Source organism: Neomonachus schauinslandi, chromosome 15, assembly GCF_002201575.2.
Source record: "Neomonachus schauinslandi chromosome 15, ASM220157v2, whole genome shotgun sequence".
NCBI classification, from domain to species: domain Eukaryota; kingdom Metazoa; phylum Chordata; class Mammalia; order Carnivora; family Phocidae; genus Neomonachus; species Neomonachus schauinslandi.
This window is the reverse complement of record NC_058417.1, coordinates 1,923,356-1,938,959: the sequence shown is the minus strand read 5'-3', so window position 1 is coordinate 1,938,959 and position 15,604 is coordinate 1,923,356. Positions and strand designations below refer to the sequence as shown.

General features: G+C 53.8%; 1 protein-coding gene across 1 annotated transcript; it reads left to right on the top strand.

The window, feature by feature from the left end:
• Positions 1-497: 497 nt before the first annotated feature.
• LOC110584449 (polyunsaturated fatty acid lipoxygenase ALOX15) lies at positions 498-8,889 on the top strand. Its single transcript, XM_021694499.2, has 14 exons — positions 498-634; positions 1,892-2,096; positions 2,372-2,453; positions 2,554-2,676; positions 2,838-2,941; positions 3,119-3,279; positions 3,518-3,661; positions 4,673-4,882; positions 6,422-6,508; positions 6,611-6,780; positions 6,944-7,065; positions 7,634-7,734; positions 7,856-8,023; positions 8,107-8,889. The coding sequence occupies exons 1-14, from the start codon at positions 500-502 to the stop codon at positions 8,284-8,286; spliced, it is 1,992 nt and encodes a 663-aa protein (XP_021550174.1). The 5' UTR covers positions 498-499; the 3' UTR covers positions 8,287-8,889.
• The last annotated feature ends 6,715 nt before the right edge of the window (positions 8,890-15,604 follow it).

Below are 15,604 nucleotides of genomic sequence, written 5' to 3'. Positions count from 1 at the left end.
CCCCAGAGTTTGGCACACGGAGGGCTTGCAAGTGTTCCAAGTTGATCGAGTTAATTCAGTGGCCATGATACACTTTATTCACAAAGCCCTGCAGAGCGGCTCTCCTTGCCCTCTTCGTCCTGCCTTGCAACCTTAAGCAAGACCCTCAGAGAGGTGAGCCACCTCGTGAGGTCAGTGTGCGCGCGCCCAGCCACATGCTGCCTGTGCCTGCTGGGCCGGCCGTCCATTCCTTCTTCCTGCAGGTTTTCTGCCCCACGCCTCGTCTGCTCCCCCGCTTCCGTCCTCCTCCTCCCGCCGGGACAACGGTATGCACCCCTCGGCCCGCGCCAGGCCCGCCTTCTTGGGCTGAGCTCTCAGCTGCGCGCGGGGTCGGTTGGAGACCCGGGAGCCACCACACCCTGCGACCCGCGAGGCCTCCCAGGGGCGGGGTCCCGGGCTCTGTTATTTAGCGCGCCCGCTCTTCTCCGCCTCAGACGGCGCGCGTTCGTCTGCGGGCAGGATGGGTCTCTACCGCATCCGAGTGTCCACCGGCTCCTCCCTGTGCGCGGGCTCCAACAACCAGGTGCAGCTGCGGCTGGTGGGCCAGCACGGGGAGGCGGCGATCCGGACGCGCCTGAGGCCCGCGCGAGGCCAGGTGAGCCGCGGGGCCCGGGGAGCCTCCGGCCGGGACGCGGCGCGCACTGCGCGCCCAGGACGCGCTCCCGCACCCGGCCTCCTTGGAACTGCCCGGCGTCGCGCGGAGCTCCGTCTTTCCTCGAACGGGCCGTCTGTCCTCTGGTGCCCTCTCTTCTCTATTTCCGTGCTCCTGTGCCCTCTATTCTCAAAAGCTGCCGTTTCAAGCCTTCTCCACCGTTGCGAGGTGTCCGACCCTCAGGCTTTCTCGCCCGCACCGGGTGGGGATGGGGGCGCCGGCGGAAGGGTCGGGGGAAGAAGCGAGAGATGAGAACACCGAAGTTCCAACCCACCTCCCCGCTCCCATAGCATCCACCCGGTTATCGCCCCGGCTCCGACCCCCTGTCCGGCTCTCTCCAAGCCCCCCAGATGCGGCTGTCTGTCCGCGCCTCCTCCTCTCTCCGCCTCTAACCGGGAATCGCCGCGCTCGGTTCCGTCTCCTGGACCCCTCGGGCTCCGCGCCCCGAGCTCCGTCCTCCCCCCGCCCACCAGGGCCCCCTTGCACCTGGTCACCTCCACCCTCTCCACCGTCTCGCGGCTTCCGCGCGGCCCTTGCCAGCCCTTCTGGGGCCGGAGCGATTTCTCCCAAACATCCGCACCTTCCAATGTACCCCGCGTGTTCTCAGGACCAATCCCAAGCCCCTGGCTTACCTTGGAGACTTCACGACGTGGTCGCGCGCCTGTCCGCACAGCTCTCCCCTGCGCCCCCTGCGCCCCAGCTCCCCGACGCAGCTCAGCCTCCCTTGGCCCCGTCTCCCCGTGCCCCGGCCCCGCACGCCTCTCCGCCTTTGCCTCTCCCGCCGAGCGCTGCCTCCTGAAGGGGTCCCGAGAGGCCAGTCCTGCGGGAGGCTTGCCCGGGCCGTGGGCCGTCCGCGCGCAGCCTGGGGGGCGCGGGCGAGGGCGCCGCGGCCGCAGCCGGAGCTGCCTGCTCAGCCCCGCGTCTCCCCGCGCCCCGGTGCGCTCGCTCCCTCCCCGCGCGGGGCTTGGCACAGGCAGGGTCTACACCGAGGAAAAAGCCAAGGAAGGAGCGCACCTCCCCATGTTCCCTCTGCCGCCTCACCCCGCCGCACCTGCGGCCTGCGCGCCCCCTGCTCCTTCTGGCTCCTTCCGCGCGCCTTTCCCAGAAGCTCGCCGAAGGGCGTCCAGCGGGAGCGGGGCTCGGTCCAAGGGCCCCGTCCCGCACGCCCCGCGCCTGCTGAGCCCCTTCTGTCGCCTGCAGGAGACGGAAATCAAGGCGGACGTGCAGGAGTACCTGGGGCCGCTGCTGTTCGTGAAACTGCATAAACGGCACTTCTTTCAGGACGACGCCTGGTTCTGCAACTGGATCTGGGTGCAGGGCCCCGGGCCCAGTGGGGACGAGTTCAGGTTCCCATGCTACCGCTGGGTGGAGGGCAGTGGCATCCTGAGCCTCCCCGAGGGCACCGGTGAGCGCGCCGCACCGCCGGGGGTGTGAGGAGGCCTGGTGGGGGGAGCGGAGCCAGGAGGCAGGGCTGGAACCTGGGGGGCGGGGGGGGGACGGGGTTTGGGAGGACGTGGAAGAGGCAGACTGCTGGCGCTGCACCCCCAGCGGAGGGGGCTGGAGGCTGTAGGAAGGCGTGAGGCTGAAGGGTCAGGGCCAGCGGGAAGGGCCGGCTGAGGAGGCGCCCTTGGGGGGACCGGGGAGAGGCCTCACTGCCCACGTCTTGCTCCCCACATCTAGGCCGGACCCTGGGAGACGACCCTCAAGGTCTGTTCAAGCAACACAGGGAGCAGGAGCTGAAAGATAGGAAGAAGCTATACCGGTCAGCCCTCCTCCCGACGGCCCCCCCCCCCCCACCGACCCTGCCAGGCGCTGCTGACCCTTCCGTAGAACCAACATCTGCTTTCACTTCTCTGCCGCAGCTGGGGAAACTGGAAGGATGGGCTAATCCTGAACATGGCCGGGGCCACCATCAGTGACCTCCCCATAGATGAGCGATTTCTGGAAGACAAGAAAATTCATTTTGAGGCTTCGCTGGCCAAGGGGTGAGAACAAGGGGGGCTGGGCGTGAGGTACGTGTTCTGGTGCAGGGGAGGCCGAGGGGCTTAGGACTGCATGGCGCTGGGCCAGCCTAAGGTGGGTGCCTGTGGTTATCCGCTGGATTCTGAGCATAATTCTCACACTCTTTGCTTCTCCTCCCCTGAAGGCTGGCAGACCTAGCCATCAAAGACTCTTTAAATGTTCTGACTTCCTGGAATGATCTGGATGACTTCAACAGGATTTTCTGGTGTGGCCAGAGCAAACTGGCTGGTCAGTACCCCACCCCAGCGCTTCTCCCAGGATCCTTACCCCCAGATCCCACCCAATCCAGGGAGCCAGGGCTGGGAGACCAGAGGCCTGGGTGCCTCGAGTTAGCTGGGGTCAAGTAGGGATGGTTCGGTGGGGGTGCTCCAATCTCATGGAGTCCTCTACGACCGCCATCCCCAGAGAAGGTACGGGACTCCTGGAAAGAGGACGCCTTGTTTGGGTACCAGTTTCTCAATGGCACTAACCCCATGTTGCTGAGGCGCTCCAAGCAGCTTCCTGCTCGCCTGGTGTTCCCTCCGGGGATGGAGGAGCTGAAGGTCCAGCTGGAGAAGGAGCTCCAGGTATAGACACAGGAGCCCTAAAGAGGCCAGGCAGTGAGATGGGGGTGGGGTCCACTGTGGGCCCAGCTGGATGGCAAGAAAGGATTTGACAGGAGAAATCAGGGTGATCCTGAGAAATGCAACTCCATGCCTTCCTCCCCGAGTGAGACCAGCAAACTAGGGGGGAAGAGTGTTGACAGAGGCAGAGTCGAAATGATAGCAGCCCTTGCCCTCTACCCCCCCCCCAACCCCCATGCAGAGAGGCACGCTGTTCGAGGCGGACTTCTCGCTGCTGGACGGGATCAAGGCCAATGTCATCCTGTGCAGCCAGCAGCATCTGGCCGCCCCTCTGGTCATGCTGAAGCTGCAGCCTGATGGGAAACTCTTGCCCATGGTCATCCAGGTGAGAGGCCCCAGGAGTTCTGCTCCCCAGGGGCCGCGCTCCCACTCAGCCCCTCACCCTGGTGCACTGAGTCCCCACTCAGTGCAGAGGCCTAAGGCGCCAGGGAGGAAATGGGAAAGGAGGAAAGTTGGGGTCCAGCTGGAGAGACAGGCCGGGCGAATCTGAAGAAACTCCGGGAGGGGGGACGTCCCTGAGGACAGAGCAGTCTGGGAGGTCCCTTTGGAGGCGGCGTGAGCCTCGGAAGAGGCTCAGGACTTAGATCTTTAGGCAGGAGGGCGGGCGGGCTGCGTGGGGAGGCTGAGGTCTGACCGGTGTGAGCTCGGGGTGCTGGGGGACGGTGTGGGGGAGGGGGCCACATGGTGTGGGCTGTGGGGGGGGCCAGCTAAGGAGCAGGAACACAGGCAGCTGGGGAAAGCTGCTGTGACGGACACCTGCGTTCAGGATGGGGTGACAAGGGGGATGCTCGATCCCGGGATCAGGGTGGTGGGTTCAGCGACTGTTCAAGGCAGAGGTGATGGGCTCCGACGTGGGGAACCCCAGCTGTGGGGTGCCGAGGAAACTTAAACTGGCCTGGGTTCAGGGAGAGAGGAAAAGGAGGAGTCGGGCAAGGCTCGTGCAGAAATGGGACAGAGAAGGAGGAAAATCAGGAGGCCAACTTTGAGGTAACAGGGGGAACATCCATATCGTAACGTGTGGCCAGTGACAGCTGGGGACGCACATGTAGCCTGCTGTGTGGGGGCGGTGTTGCAAGAGTGTGGGACGGAGGAAGCAGAGGGTCTGAATCTTGTCCACACCGCGGGGACCGAAGGGGAAGGGAGGTCGGAGGAGGCCCCCGTGGGGGCAATTTCTGCAGAAGGCTGCTGGGCCGAGTGGGTTGGATAAGCTGCTGGGGACTAGCAGAGTCAGGTGGGCAAAGCTCAGCAACTGGGAGGGAGCCCGAGGGGTTAGGCACGCAAGGGAGGGGACCTGTGGGCGCCTGGCACTCGTCCCGCTCTCTGGTCCCCGCTTCAGCTCCAGCTGCCTCGCGTGGGATCCTCCCCGCCGCCGCTTTTCCTGCCCACGGATCCCCCGATGGTCTGGCTCCTGGCCAAATGCTGGGTCCGCAGCGCTGATTTCCAGATGCACGAGCTGCAGTCTCATCTTCTGCGGGGACACTTGATGGCGGAGGTCATCACTGTGGCCACCATGAGGTGCCTTCCATCGATACACCCTGTCTTCAAGGTAGCCCCTTACGCACTCTGCTCCTGCCTGCCCCTCTCCCTGCCCCACGGCGCGGTCCCGCATCTGGAGGCACCCTCCCGGGGGACTCTCAGGGCCCGGAGAGCCAGCCCAGAAGGACGAGCGAGCCGGGAGCGGGAGGCTGGCCCGTTGTGCCTTTGGAACAGGGCCACGTGTCCCCCCAGGGAGGCGAAAAGGAGTCATCGGCGGGGTGAGGGGTGAGAAGTCTTACTCTTTTTATGTCTAAAGCACAGATAGACGTGCACTATATAAACAGCACACACAAACGGCTGAGGATTCCGACAAGGCAGGACCATACAAATAGCATAAGGTATTTTTTCCAGCCAGTTTTGAAGAGTCCTAAACTAGTAACCCATACGCCAGTTAGGGGGACTCAGGACAACGACAGTAGTCTGGCTCATCGCAGACGATCAGAACAGAGTATCCACCCATTCACTTGTTTTCTTGGGGTCCTCCCATGGGGCAAGAGCCGTTCTAGATGCCGGTGGGAAGCCAGACAGGCAAGGTCCGGATCTTTGGGGATTTTCATTTCCATTAAGGGCTAACAGGCAATAAAGACTGTATTGGAGCATATCAGCTGTAGTAAGTACAATGCAGAGGATCAGGACAGGGTGATGTGGGAGTGAGTTAAACCGGGTGGTCAGGAAAGGCTCCTTTGAGAATGAGACTACAAGGTGCCAGCCGTGAGATGGTCAAGGCCGGGATCAGCTAGTGCAAAGGCCCCGTGGCAGGCACAAGCTTGGCCTGTTTGAAGGACAGAAAGAAGGTGAGTGGAATGGACAAAGGGGAAAGGGTAGGAGATGAAGTTCCAGAGGTAGGCAAGTTAGGCCGTGCATTCTCGGTGGGGGGGCTATTACGCCCCCCAAGGGGGTGAAAGTGCTTCTGGGAAGGCAAAAAAAGTACTGTTTTTATGTATAAAGCACGTATATACATACAGTACATAACAGATACAGTATATCTGTAGCATTAAAATTCCATGGGGAGAAATTTTATCTAAAAATGTATATCATGGGGCGCCTGGGTGGCTCAGTTGTTAAGCGGCTGCCTTCGGCTCAGGTCATCGTCCCAGGGTCCTGGGATCGAGCCCCGCGTCGGGCTCCCTGCTCGGCGGAGAGCCTGCTTCTCCCTCTCCCTCTGTCCGCTGCTCTGCCTACTTGTGCTCTCTCTCTCTGTGTTAAACAAACAAACAAACAAATAAATCTTTTAAAAATGTCTATCATGTATAAATATATAAATACTATGTATATATGACATCTAAAAAGGCTCCTTAGAGGAGTGATAATGAAACAAAAGGATGAGAAACATTGAGCTCGACCTTGCACAGTCATAATTGAACAGAAAAGGAGGATGATTTCTTTCAGTTGTCATAGAGCAATAAGTCAGCAGCATCCAGGGGCCACTGAGGTTCACGTCTGTGCTTTTCCCGGGGCGCCGGCGCCTTCCCGCTCTTCAGCCCTGTTTCCCGCAGGGACTAGCCGGGCTCTTTTCTGACTCTGCCCTTCCCCGCTCTTGTCCCTGCAGCTTATCATTCCCCACCTGCGCTACACTTTGGAAATTAACCTCCGGGCCAGGACCGGGCTCGTCTCTGACATGGGAGTTTTCGACCAGGTATGAGGAGAGCAGGGGCATCCCGGAGCCCGGCCTGCCCCCCGGCTCTCTGGCCTCGGGGCAGGCTGATGTGCCTGACCCTGCCTGGTCCTTGCTCCTCAGGTGGTGAGCACAGGTGGCGGAGGCCACGTGGAGCTGCTCCAGCGAGCTGGAGCCTTTCTAACCTATCGCTCTTTCTGCCCCCCCGATGACCTGGCCGACCGGGGGCTCCTGGGAGTCAAGTCTTCCTTCTATGCCCAAGATGCCCTGCGGCTGTGGGAAATCCTCGCTCGGTGAGGAGGGGGATGGCAGGGCTGGGGGAGGAAGCTAGGACGGGAGGTCTGTGTCTTGGCTGGGGGGCTGGGGCCCCTGAGCGGCCAGGTGGCGAGGAGGAGGAGCCCAGGGCCGGGAGGCTCCCGGTGAGCTTCGGCTCTCAGACCCTGGCGGGGAGGGCAGCTATGTGCAGGGCATCGTGCATCTCCACTACAAGACGGATGAGGCTGTGAGAGACGATCTGGAGCTTCAGTCCTGGTGTGCAGAGATCACTGAGGTCGGGCTGCTCGGGGCCCAGGACAGAGGTGAGATTAGCCCCCGCCTGGGACCTCCCGCACGAGAGAGTTCCCCTGGGAACCTCTCCAGAATCCTAACTTCTGTGCAATCTACCAGAAGCATTTCCAACCCTATGAAAATGCCCAGAGGCCTTCCCAGATTCCTTCCCTATCAGCTAGAGACAGGGCCCCATCCTATGCCCTGGGAACCCCCCGAGGTCCCAGACACAGTGGGACCACTGGTTGCTCGTAAATGTTTAACAACCAGCCCCCTGGAAAAACAAAACAAAGCAAAATACAACCAAACCCGGAATTGTAGGATTTGCCCACTTCCACGGTGTAAATATTCCCACTGTGGTTACCCGTGGGATGTCAGGCAGCTCGCTAAACACCTGAACGGTGACGTAATTAATTGGCTCTGGCGGGCCAGCACGGGCTGGGACCCTCCGAGCAGATCCCCCCACCCCCATTACGACCCAGTCTGCGCTCAGCGCTGATGGTCAGCGCTCGGTGCCCCTCCTCACCCCTGCCATCTCCCGGCTCTGCCCTGTGTCTGCTCCTGGCCCCCCAGCGGCTAACTCCCCGGAACCCCTTGCAGGCTTCCCCAACTGCTTGCAGTCCCGGGCCCAGCTGTGCTACTTTCTCACCATGTGCATTTTCACCTGCACCGGCCAGCACTCCTCCACCCACCTGGGCCAGGTACTCACCGGAGGGGCAGCTGGGAGTTTGCACCTGCAGTGACGGCCGGGGCTGGGTGCAGGTGGGCCGAGGGGTTTCCATGCTTCGCAGGCACTGACCCTGCATATCTGCCCCTCCCTAGCTGGACTGGTACTCTTGGGTCCCTAACGCGCCCTGCACCATGCGGATGCCCCCGCCGACCACCAAGGACGCCACCCTGGGGACAGTGATGGCAACACTGCCCAACTTCCACCAGGCTTCCCTGCAGATGTCCATCGTCTGGCAGCTGGGCCACCGCCAGCCCATGATGGTGCGGGCGGGGGCGCCCCGGGGGCTCCCGGCACCCCGCGCTGAGGGTCCCAGGCTCTCAGCTGCCTTTCTCTCTCCGCCCAGGTGGCTCTGGGCCAGCACCAGGAGGAGTATTTTTCAGGCCCCGGACCCAAGGCCGTGCTGAAGGAGCTCAGGAAGGAGCTGGATGCCCTGGAGAAGGACATCAAGACCCGGAATGCAAAGCTGGACATACCCTACGACTACCTGCTGCCCAGCCTGGTGGAAAACAGCGTGGCCATCTGAGCACCGCCCCCCCCCCCCCCGAGCCACGCGCCAGCCCTCAGTGCTTGCCGTCCTGGCCCCCGCAGTGCCCACATTGCCAAGAGTCCCCTTTCCATGGTCTGTGCCCACGGTGGATACATTTTATTCTAGACGCTCTACCCCTGCCTCCCTCATCATTCGGGTCTCCCCCCCGGGGGCAGATAATAGCCACGTTTATATAAACTGTTTCAAGAATAGGATAGGGGGTCCTTACATGTCACTCCACACCCTTTATGAGCCAGATATGATTTTGAAACAAAATCGAGTTTAAATGGCAACAAAAAGGTATGTTAGACAATGAAAGAAAAGAAGTTAGAACAAACTATCCTAAAGCAAATAGTGGCCAAAGAACGTAGCCCATCTTTTCTAAGTGGATGGGCTTTATCACACGTCCTGAAACCAGACCTAACACAGAGCAAACCATTCACACAGCAATTCTCAAGACTTTTGTCTCATGGCTGACTTAGAAAGTGATAAATGGAAGAAAACGGGCGTCCATATCTAGAACCCATTTGCGGTTCCCCAGTTGGAAAGCTCCAAATGAAAATAATTAACCAGAGGGGCGCCTTGGCGTCTGCATTTGGCTCAGGTCATGATCTCGGGCTCCTGGGATCGAGCCCCGCATCGGGCTCCCTGCTCAGCGGGGAGTCTGCTTCTCCCTCTCCCACTCCCCCTGCTTGTGTTCCCTCTTGCTCTCAAATAAATAAATGCATAAATAAAATCTTTTTATTTTTATTTATTTATTTTTGAGTTGCGGACAAAATCTTTTATTAGTTTCTAATTTACAGGCCTCATCAGTGCCCCTGGTAGTATTGTTAAGAGACCATTTTACCTCGCTCAGAACTAAATGAAAAAAATTTTTCAATTGCAGTCATTTCTCGCCTATGGCCGCCAAGTTATAGGATACGTTCACTTAGCATCGTTTGCCTTATAAAACACAAGGTGTCCTGTTTGCTTTTTTGCTCTATTTCAAAGCAGCTTGAAAAACTTCCCTTTCTTAGGCAAAAAAAGCCTATTCAGGGACCTAACAGGATCTTGACAGGACTCATGTTCAAATGGTCAAGATTCATAGTTGTTTTATCAAATGCACTGGTGTTCTGAGAGATTTGCCAGCTATCTAAAGCCAAGAATTAAGGGGTCGTCACCCAAATACTGTTAATTTACCAATCACTGCATGCAATTTTTAAGTTATAAAATTACCCCACCAGAGTAATTTTTAAAGTGCTCTTCTCTTTTCATCCTGTTCATCAGTTCAACTGCAAATGGTCATCTTCCAATATTCCCTCTCATCAGGTACTTTTTGGAATGACACTTAGCAAAACCTCCAAACCGTTTTCAAACTAAAAGCAAAGCTTACGGGCGCCTGGGGGGCTCAGTCAGTGAAGTGTCTCCCTTCAGCTCAGGTCTCGATCCCAGGGTCCTGGGATTGAGCCCGGAATCGGGCTCCCTGCTCCATGCTGAGCATGGAGCCTGCTTGAGATTCTCTCTCCCTCTGCTCCTCCTGCCCACCCCTCTCTCAACAAAACAAAACAAAAAACTAAAAAACAACTAATAACTTAAAACTGCCACAGACACACAAAAACAAACGGTCCACAAAACATTCTCCTTTTCTCCTGAAGGTTTTACGATGCGTTGTTATAATTAACCAGTCTTTTCCTATTAAACTTAAATGGCCAATGACATAAACAGTTCTGAGACCATTCTTCCCGCCACTGATGAAGACTGGGGTGGCAGGTATTGGGGTTAATATTCATTTAGCCTATGAGTTTTCTCGGCAGACATGGTGACCTTGCCAGCTTCAGCTGCCTTCTTTTTTTTTCTTTTTTCTTTTTTTTATTTATTTGACAGAGAGAGAGAGGGAACACAAGCAGGGGGAGTGGGAGAGGGAGAAGCAGGCTTCCCGCGGAGCAGGGAGCCCGATGCGGGGCTCGATCCCAGGACCCTGGGATCATGACCTGAGCCGAAGGCAGACGCTTAACGGCTGAGCCACCCAGGCGCCCCTTCAGCTGCCTTCTTGTCCACTGTTTGACGACACCCCACCAAGCGTCTGTCTCATGTCACGAACAGCAGAACGGCCCAGAGGAGGAGAGTCGGAGAAGCTCTCAACATACAAAGGCTTGCCAGGAACCATATCAACAATAGCAGCACCACCAGATTTCAAGAACTTGGGACCATCTTCCAGCTTTTTTCCAGAATGATGACCAATCTCCTCCTTCAGGCTCAGCAAACTTGAAAGCACCCTGAGCTGCCTGACCATCCAGCTCAGGTGCATACCCAGCACTGATTTGGCCCGGATGGTTCAGGATGATCCCCTGAGCCGTGAAGCCAGCTGCTTCCATGGATGGGGTGAGGGTGGGGGTCATTTTTGCTGTCACCAGCCACATTGCCACGACGAACATCTTTGACAGACACGTTCCTGACATTGAAGCCCACATCGTCCCCAGGAAGAGCCCCGCTCAAAGCTTCATGGTGCATTTCAACAGACTTTTCTTCAGTTGTAACACTGACTGGAGCCAAGGTGACCACCAGGTTGGGTATAAGAACACCAGTCTCCACTCGACCCACAGGGACAGTACCAATACCACCAATTTTGTAGACGTCCTGCAGGGGCAGACACAAGGCCTTGTCAGTTGGATGAGTTGGTGGCAGAAATAAAATATATTTTTTAAAAACCCTCCTTAGGGCGCCTGGGTGGCTCAGTCGGTTAAGTAAGTGGCTGCCTTCAGTTCAGGTCATGATCCCAGGGTCCTGGGATCGAGCCCCCACATCGGGCTCCCTGCTCGGCAGGGAGTCTGCTTCTCCCTCCCCCTCTGCTGCTCCCCCTGCTTGTGCTCTCTCTCTCTGGCTAATAAATAAATAAAATCTTTAAAAAAAATAAATTAAAAAAAACCCTCCTTATTTTAATGAGTGACAACAAAGGAATCACTAAAATCCAACTTCTGTATCTGATGAAAAATTTGGAAAAATAAACTTAGAAGTTTTATATCTTTTTTTAAAAGATTATTTATTTATTTATGTGACAGAGAGACACAGTGAGAGAGGGAACACAAGCAGGGGGAGCGGCAGAGGGAGAAGCAGGCTTCCCGCGGAGCAGGGAGCCTGACGTGGGGCTCAATCCCAGGACCCCGGGATCATGACCTGAGCTGAAGGCAGACGCCCAACCAACCGAGCCACCCAGGCGCCACTTGGTGGGTATTTTAAAGCAGAAATTCGCAGTATACACCAGCCCAAACCATTTCCTTTCCAAGATGAACAAAGTTGCTTCTCGCCTCTGATTGTTTAATTTGGCAGAAGACGTATGGGCGATGCTTGGTCTGATTCTTAAAGCAAGAACAGGAAATACACAGCTGAGAGGTGGGGTAGAGTTCAATCCTGGGATCTGGTGAGAGAGCGTGGTACAGTCTTCACAGGACAAATAAGGCAGCCGGGGAGGCTGGGGAGTGGGGCAGCGGGAGCAGCAGGGGCTGGGAGAGAGGCGCTGGGAAGGGTGGTCTCATGAAGGTGGTGCCAGGAAATTAGGCTTGACCTTTAGGAAACAGCTACTGAAGGATTTTAAGTAATGATATAAGAGGGTCCTGGAAGTCAAACACAGAGGTACCCCTTTCTCCTTGGGCGGCACCCCTTCTCTTTGGGGATCACATCCCTTCTCTTTGGGGACCTCACCCCCTTTCCTTGGGAGCCACCCCCCTTCACTCTCATTATTGGGTTCCTTGTCAGATATTTTCATTTTCATAGTTTTTCCCTTCACTCCCTGACAGAGAAAACTTCAAATCCCATTGCTTTTTGGAGATGAATTTTTTTTTTTTTTAAGTAAGCTCCAGGCCCCACGTGGGGCTTGAATTCATGACCCCAAGTTCAAGAGTTGCATGCTGTACTGACTGCCCATTCAGGTGCCCCTGACACAGGGTTTTTCCAAACAGGCTGGCGGGGAGAAAATCACGACACCTGGTCTTGATGTTCTCTAAGACAATTTCTCCACATCCTACCCAACATGTTTTTTCTTTTTCTTTTTTTAAGATTTTATCTACTTATTTGAGAGAGAGAGAGCCAGAGAGAGAGAGTGAGAGAGCACAAGCGGGGGAAGCGGCAGAGGGAGAAGGGGAAGCAGACGCCCCACAGAGCAGGGAGCCCTACGATGCAGGACTCGATCCCAGGACCCCGGCCGGGTTCATGACCTGAGCCAAAACCAAGAGTCGGACCCTTAACCACTGAGCCACCCGGGCGCCCCTCTTTTTCGTTTTTTGATTAATAGCCATCCGAGTGGGTGTGAAGTGGTATCACATTCTGGCTTTGATTTGCACTTCCCCAGTGACTGATGGGGGTGAGCATCTTTTTGTTCCTGTGCTTATCGGCCATTTGTATGTAGTCTTTGAGAAAATGTCCATTCAGATCCTTTGCCCATTTTTATTAAGCCATTTTTTTGTTTGAGTAGAGTTGACGGACATTGTATTCTTGTCAGGTGTACAACACAGTGATTTGATAAATCTGTATGTTATGCTCTGATCACCACCAGTGTGGCTCACACAACACTATAATGCTATTATTGGCTATACTCCCTATGCTGTCCCTTTCATCCCTGTGACCTATTCCTTCCATAACGGGAAGCCTGGACCTCCCGCCCCCCTCCACCTATTTTGCCCTCCCTCCTGCCCCTTCCCCCTCTGGCAACCATCGGTTTGTTCTCTGTATCTCTGGGTCTGTTTCTGCTTTTTTGTTTGCCTGTTCATTCATTCACTTTGTTTTTTGGATTCCACATATGAGTGAGATCATATGGTATTTGTCTTTCTCAGTCTGATTTATTTCACATAGCATAATATGCTCTAGGTCCACCCATGCTGTTGCAAATCAAATCCTGTGCCTATTTTTAAATTGGGTTATTTGTCTTTTTATTATTGAATTGTAAGAGGTATATATAGATATATATGTAAGAGGTATTAGGCCCTTATCAAAAATATAATTTGAAAATATTTTCTATTATGTAGGTTGTACTTTTACTTTCTTGATAAAATCCTTTGATGCAACTTTTATTTTTCTCCAAAAGTTTTTATTTTTTCTGTGTTTTTGGAAGATATATTTTCCTTTCATTGCTTTGAAGATGTCTTCTCATTGTCTTTCTAACTTGCCTATCTGATAAGAAATCTGTGATTTTTTAATCTTTATTAAACTGGGCATAGTATCTTTTCTCGGAGTGCTGTTAAGGCTTTGTCTTTACTACTCATTTTCCACAATTTGACTATGAGGTGCCTTAGTGTCAGGCCTGTGTATATGTGTTTATCCTGTTTAAGGTTTATTGAGTTCTCTGGATCTGTGCTTTTTTAGTTTTTATCAAATTTGGAAAAATTGTATCCATTGTATTTTCACAAAATTTCTATCCTACTTCTCTATCCTTCTGGGACTCCCATTATATCTGTGTTAGTCTTTGATATTGTTCCACAGGTTAATGAGGTTCTGCATAATTTTTTCCTCCGTGTGATTCATCTGGATACATTCTTTTGTATTTTTTTTTTTTTAAGTTCTCTGACCTTTTCTTCGTGATATCCAGTCTGCTCTTAATCCCATACAGTAAAATTTTTATTTCAGATGCTTTTTTAACTCTAGGCATTCATTTGTCTCTTTTTTATATCAGTGGTTTCTCTCTTCATTATATTAATGTTTTCCTATAAATACTTGAATAGAGTTACAGTGTCTGTTTTATTCTCCCTGTCTTCTGGTTCCATGACCCCCATCATATGTAATTCTGTTTCTATTGACTGGTCTTTCTCTTGCTTATATTTCCTGCTTTTCAGAATGTCTAGTAAGTTTTGAGTAGATGCCCAGTATCATGAGTATGACTTTGTTGACTCCCTGGATTTTGTCTTCCTTTAATTTGTTGCAAGTGTGATAAGAAGTTGAGTTATTCGTAGATCAATTTTTTCCTTCAAGGCTTGTTTAGCATTGTTTGACTGGGTCTAGAATCTCAATCAAGGGATAAGTCAGCACTACTGTCAAGATGTGATCCTCCCCCCCACCCCGGGGTGTCTGGGTGGCTCAGTTGGTTGGACATTTGCCTTCAGCTAGGGTCATGATCCCAGAGTCCTGGAATGGAGCTCCATGTCGGGCTCCCTGCTCAGTGGGGAGCCTGTTTCTCCCTCTCCCTCCCCCTGCTTGTGCTCTCTTGCAAATAAATAAACAAAATCTTAAAAAAAAAAAGATGTGACCCACCCCCACCCCCACCCCTGGAGTCTCTACTGAAAGCCTGGGTGGTCAAGTATCTCTCCACTCTGGGAGCTATGAGAGTTATTCAGCGCCCCAGTCTTTCTTTGCCTGGTCTCGTAGAGTTTCATTCCCACTCTTTCTTCCACACACAACCAATATTCAAGAACACCTATATGCAGATTTCCTGAAATATTTTTCTGCACTGGTCCCACCTCTCTAGAACTCTGTTCTATCACTTGCAGCTGTCTCAGCTTCCCTACACTCTGATTTCTGTTTCAACTCAGGGTCCATAAGGGTCTATTTAGGTCCCCTTCCGTGTGCCCCTTGCTGGGGAACTGCCTTCAGGCAGAAATCTTACAGGATGTGTTTCCCTTTTCTCAGTGATTATACAGACCTCCTCTGCCTGCTGTTAAATGTCTTTTAAAAAGTGCTTCATATATTCTGTCCAGTTTTCTAGCCCTTCACTACAGCCTAGTCTCACAACAGTTACTCCATCATGACCAGAGGTGGAATTCTATTTATTTTCCATATCTAAAAGTTTTGTTGAGTTCTTCTTGAGACTCCCTTGGAATTTTTCATAGTCTCTTGCTTATTGTATTTTTTTATTCCATATTTCATTTTTTTATACATTTACCAATAGTTAATTTTTATTCTGTATTTGATAAATCCAATATCTGAAATCCCTGTCTAGATATGCAGTCATTCTTTCTGCTGGTGTTCACTCATAGTGCTTTTTTTCCTTCTGGGTTAGATGATTTCTGATTATGAACTCATACCTGGTGGGACTTAGCCTGTGGAAGCTCCAAGCCTAACCCGGAGTTGCTCTTCCCCACAGATAATTTGCAGTTTTCTTATGTCAGGAGTCAAAGCGGATACTCCTCACCTGAGACCACTTTTGCCCTCTGAGAGACCGGCTCAATGCCCCAGTCTAGTAGGGGGCCCTAGGCTTAATCTCTAGGTTCCAGCTCCAGAATAGCCATTTGGTCCATGAAAAGTCTCCTTGGTTGTTTGCTTACCAGATTCATACATAGGTCAGTTTCCCCACCAGTACTTCATGATTTCCCTACCTTTTTGAGCCAAGCGAAATTTTAACAGGATGTTTGTT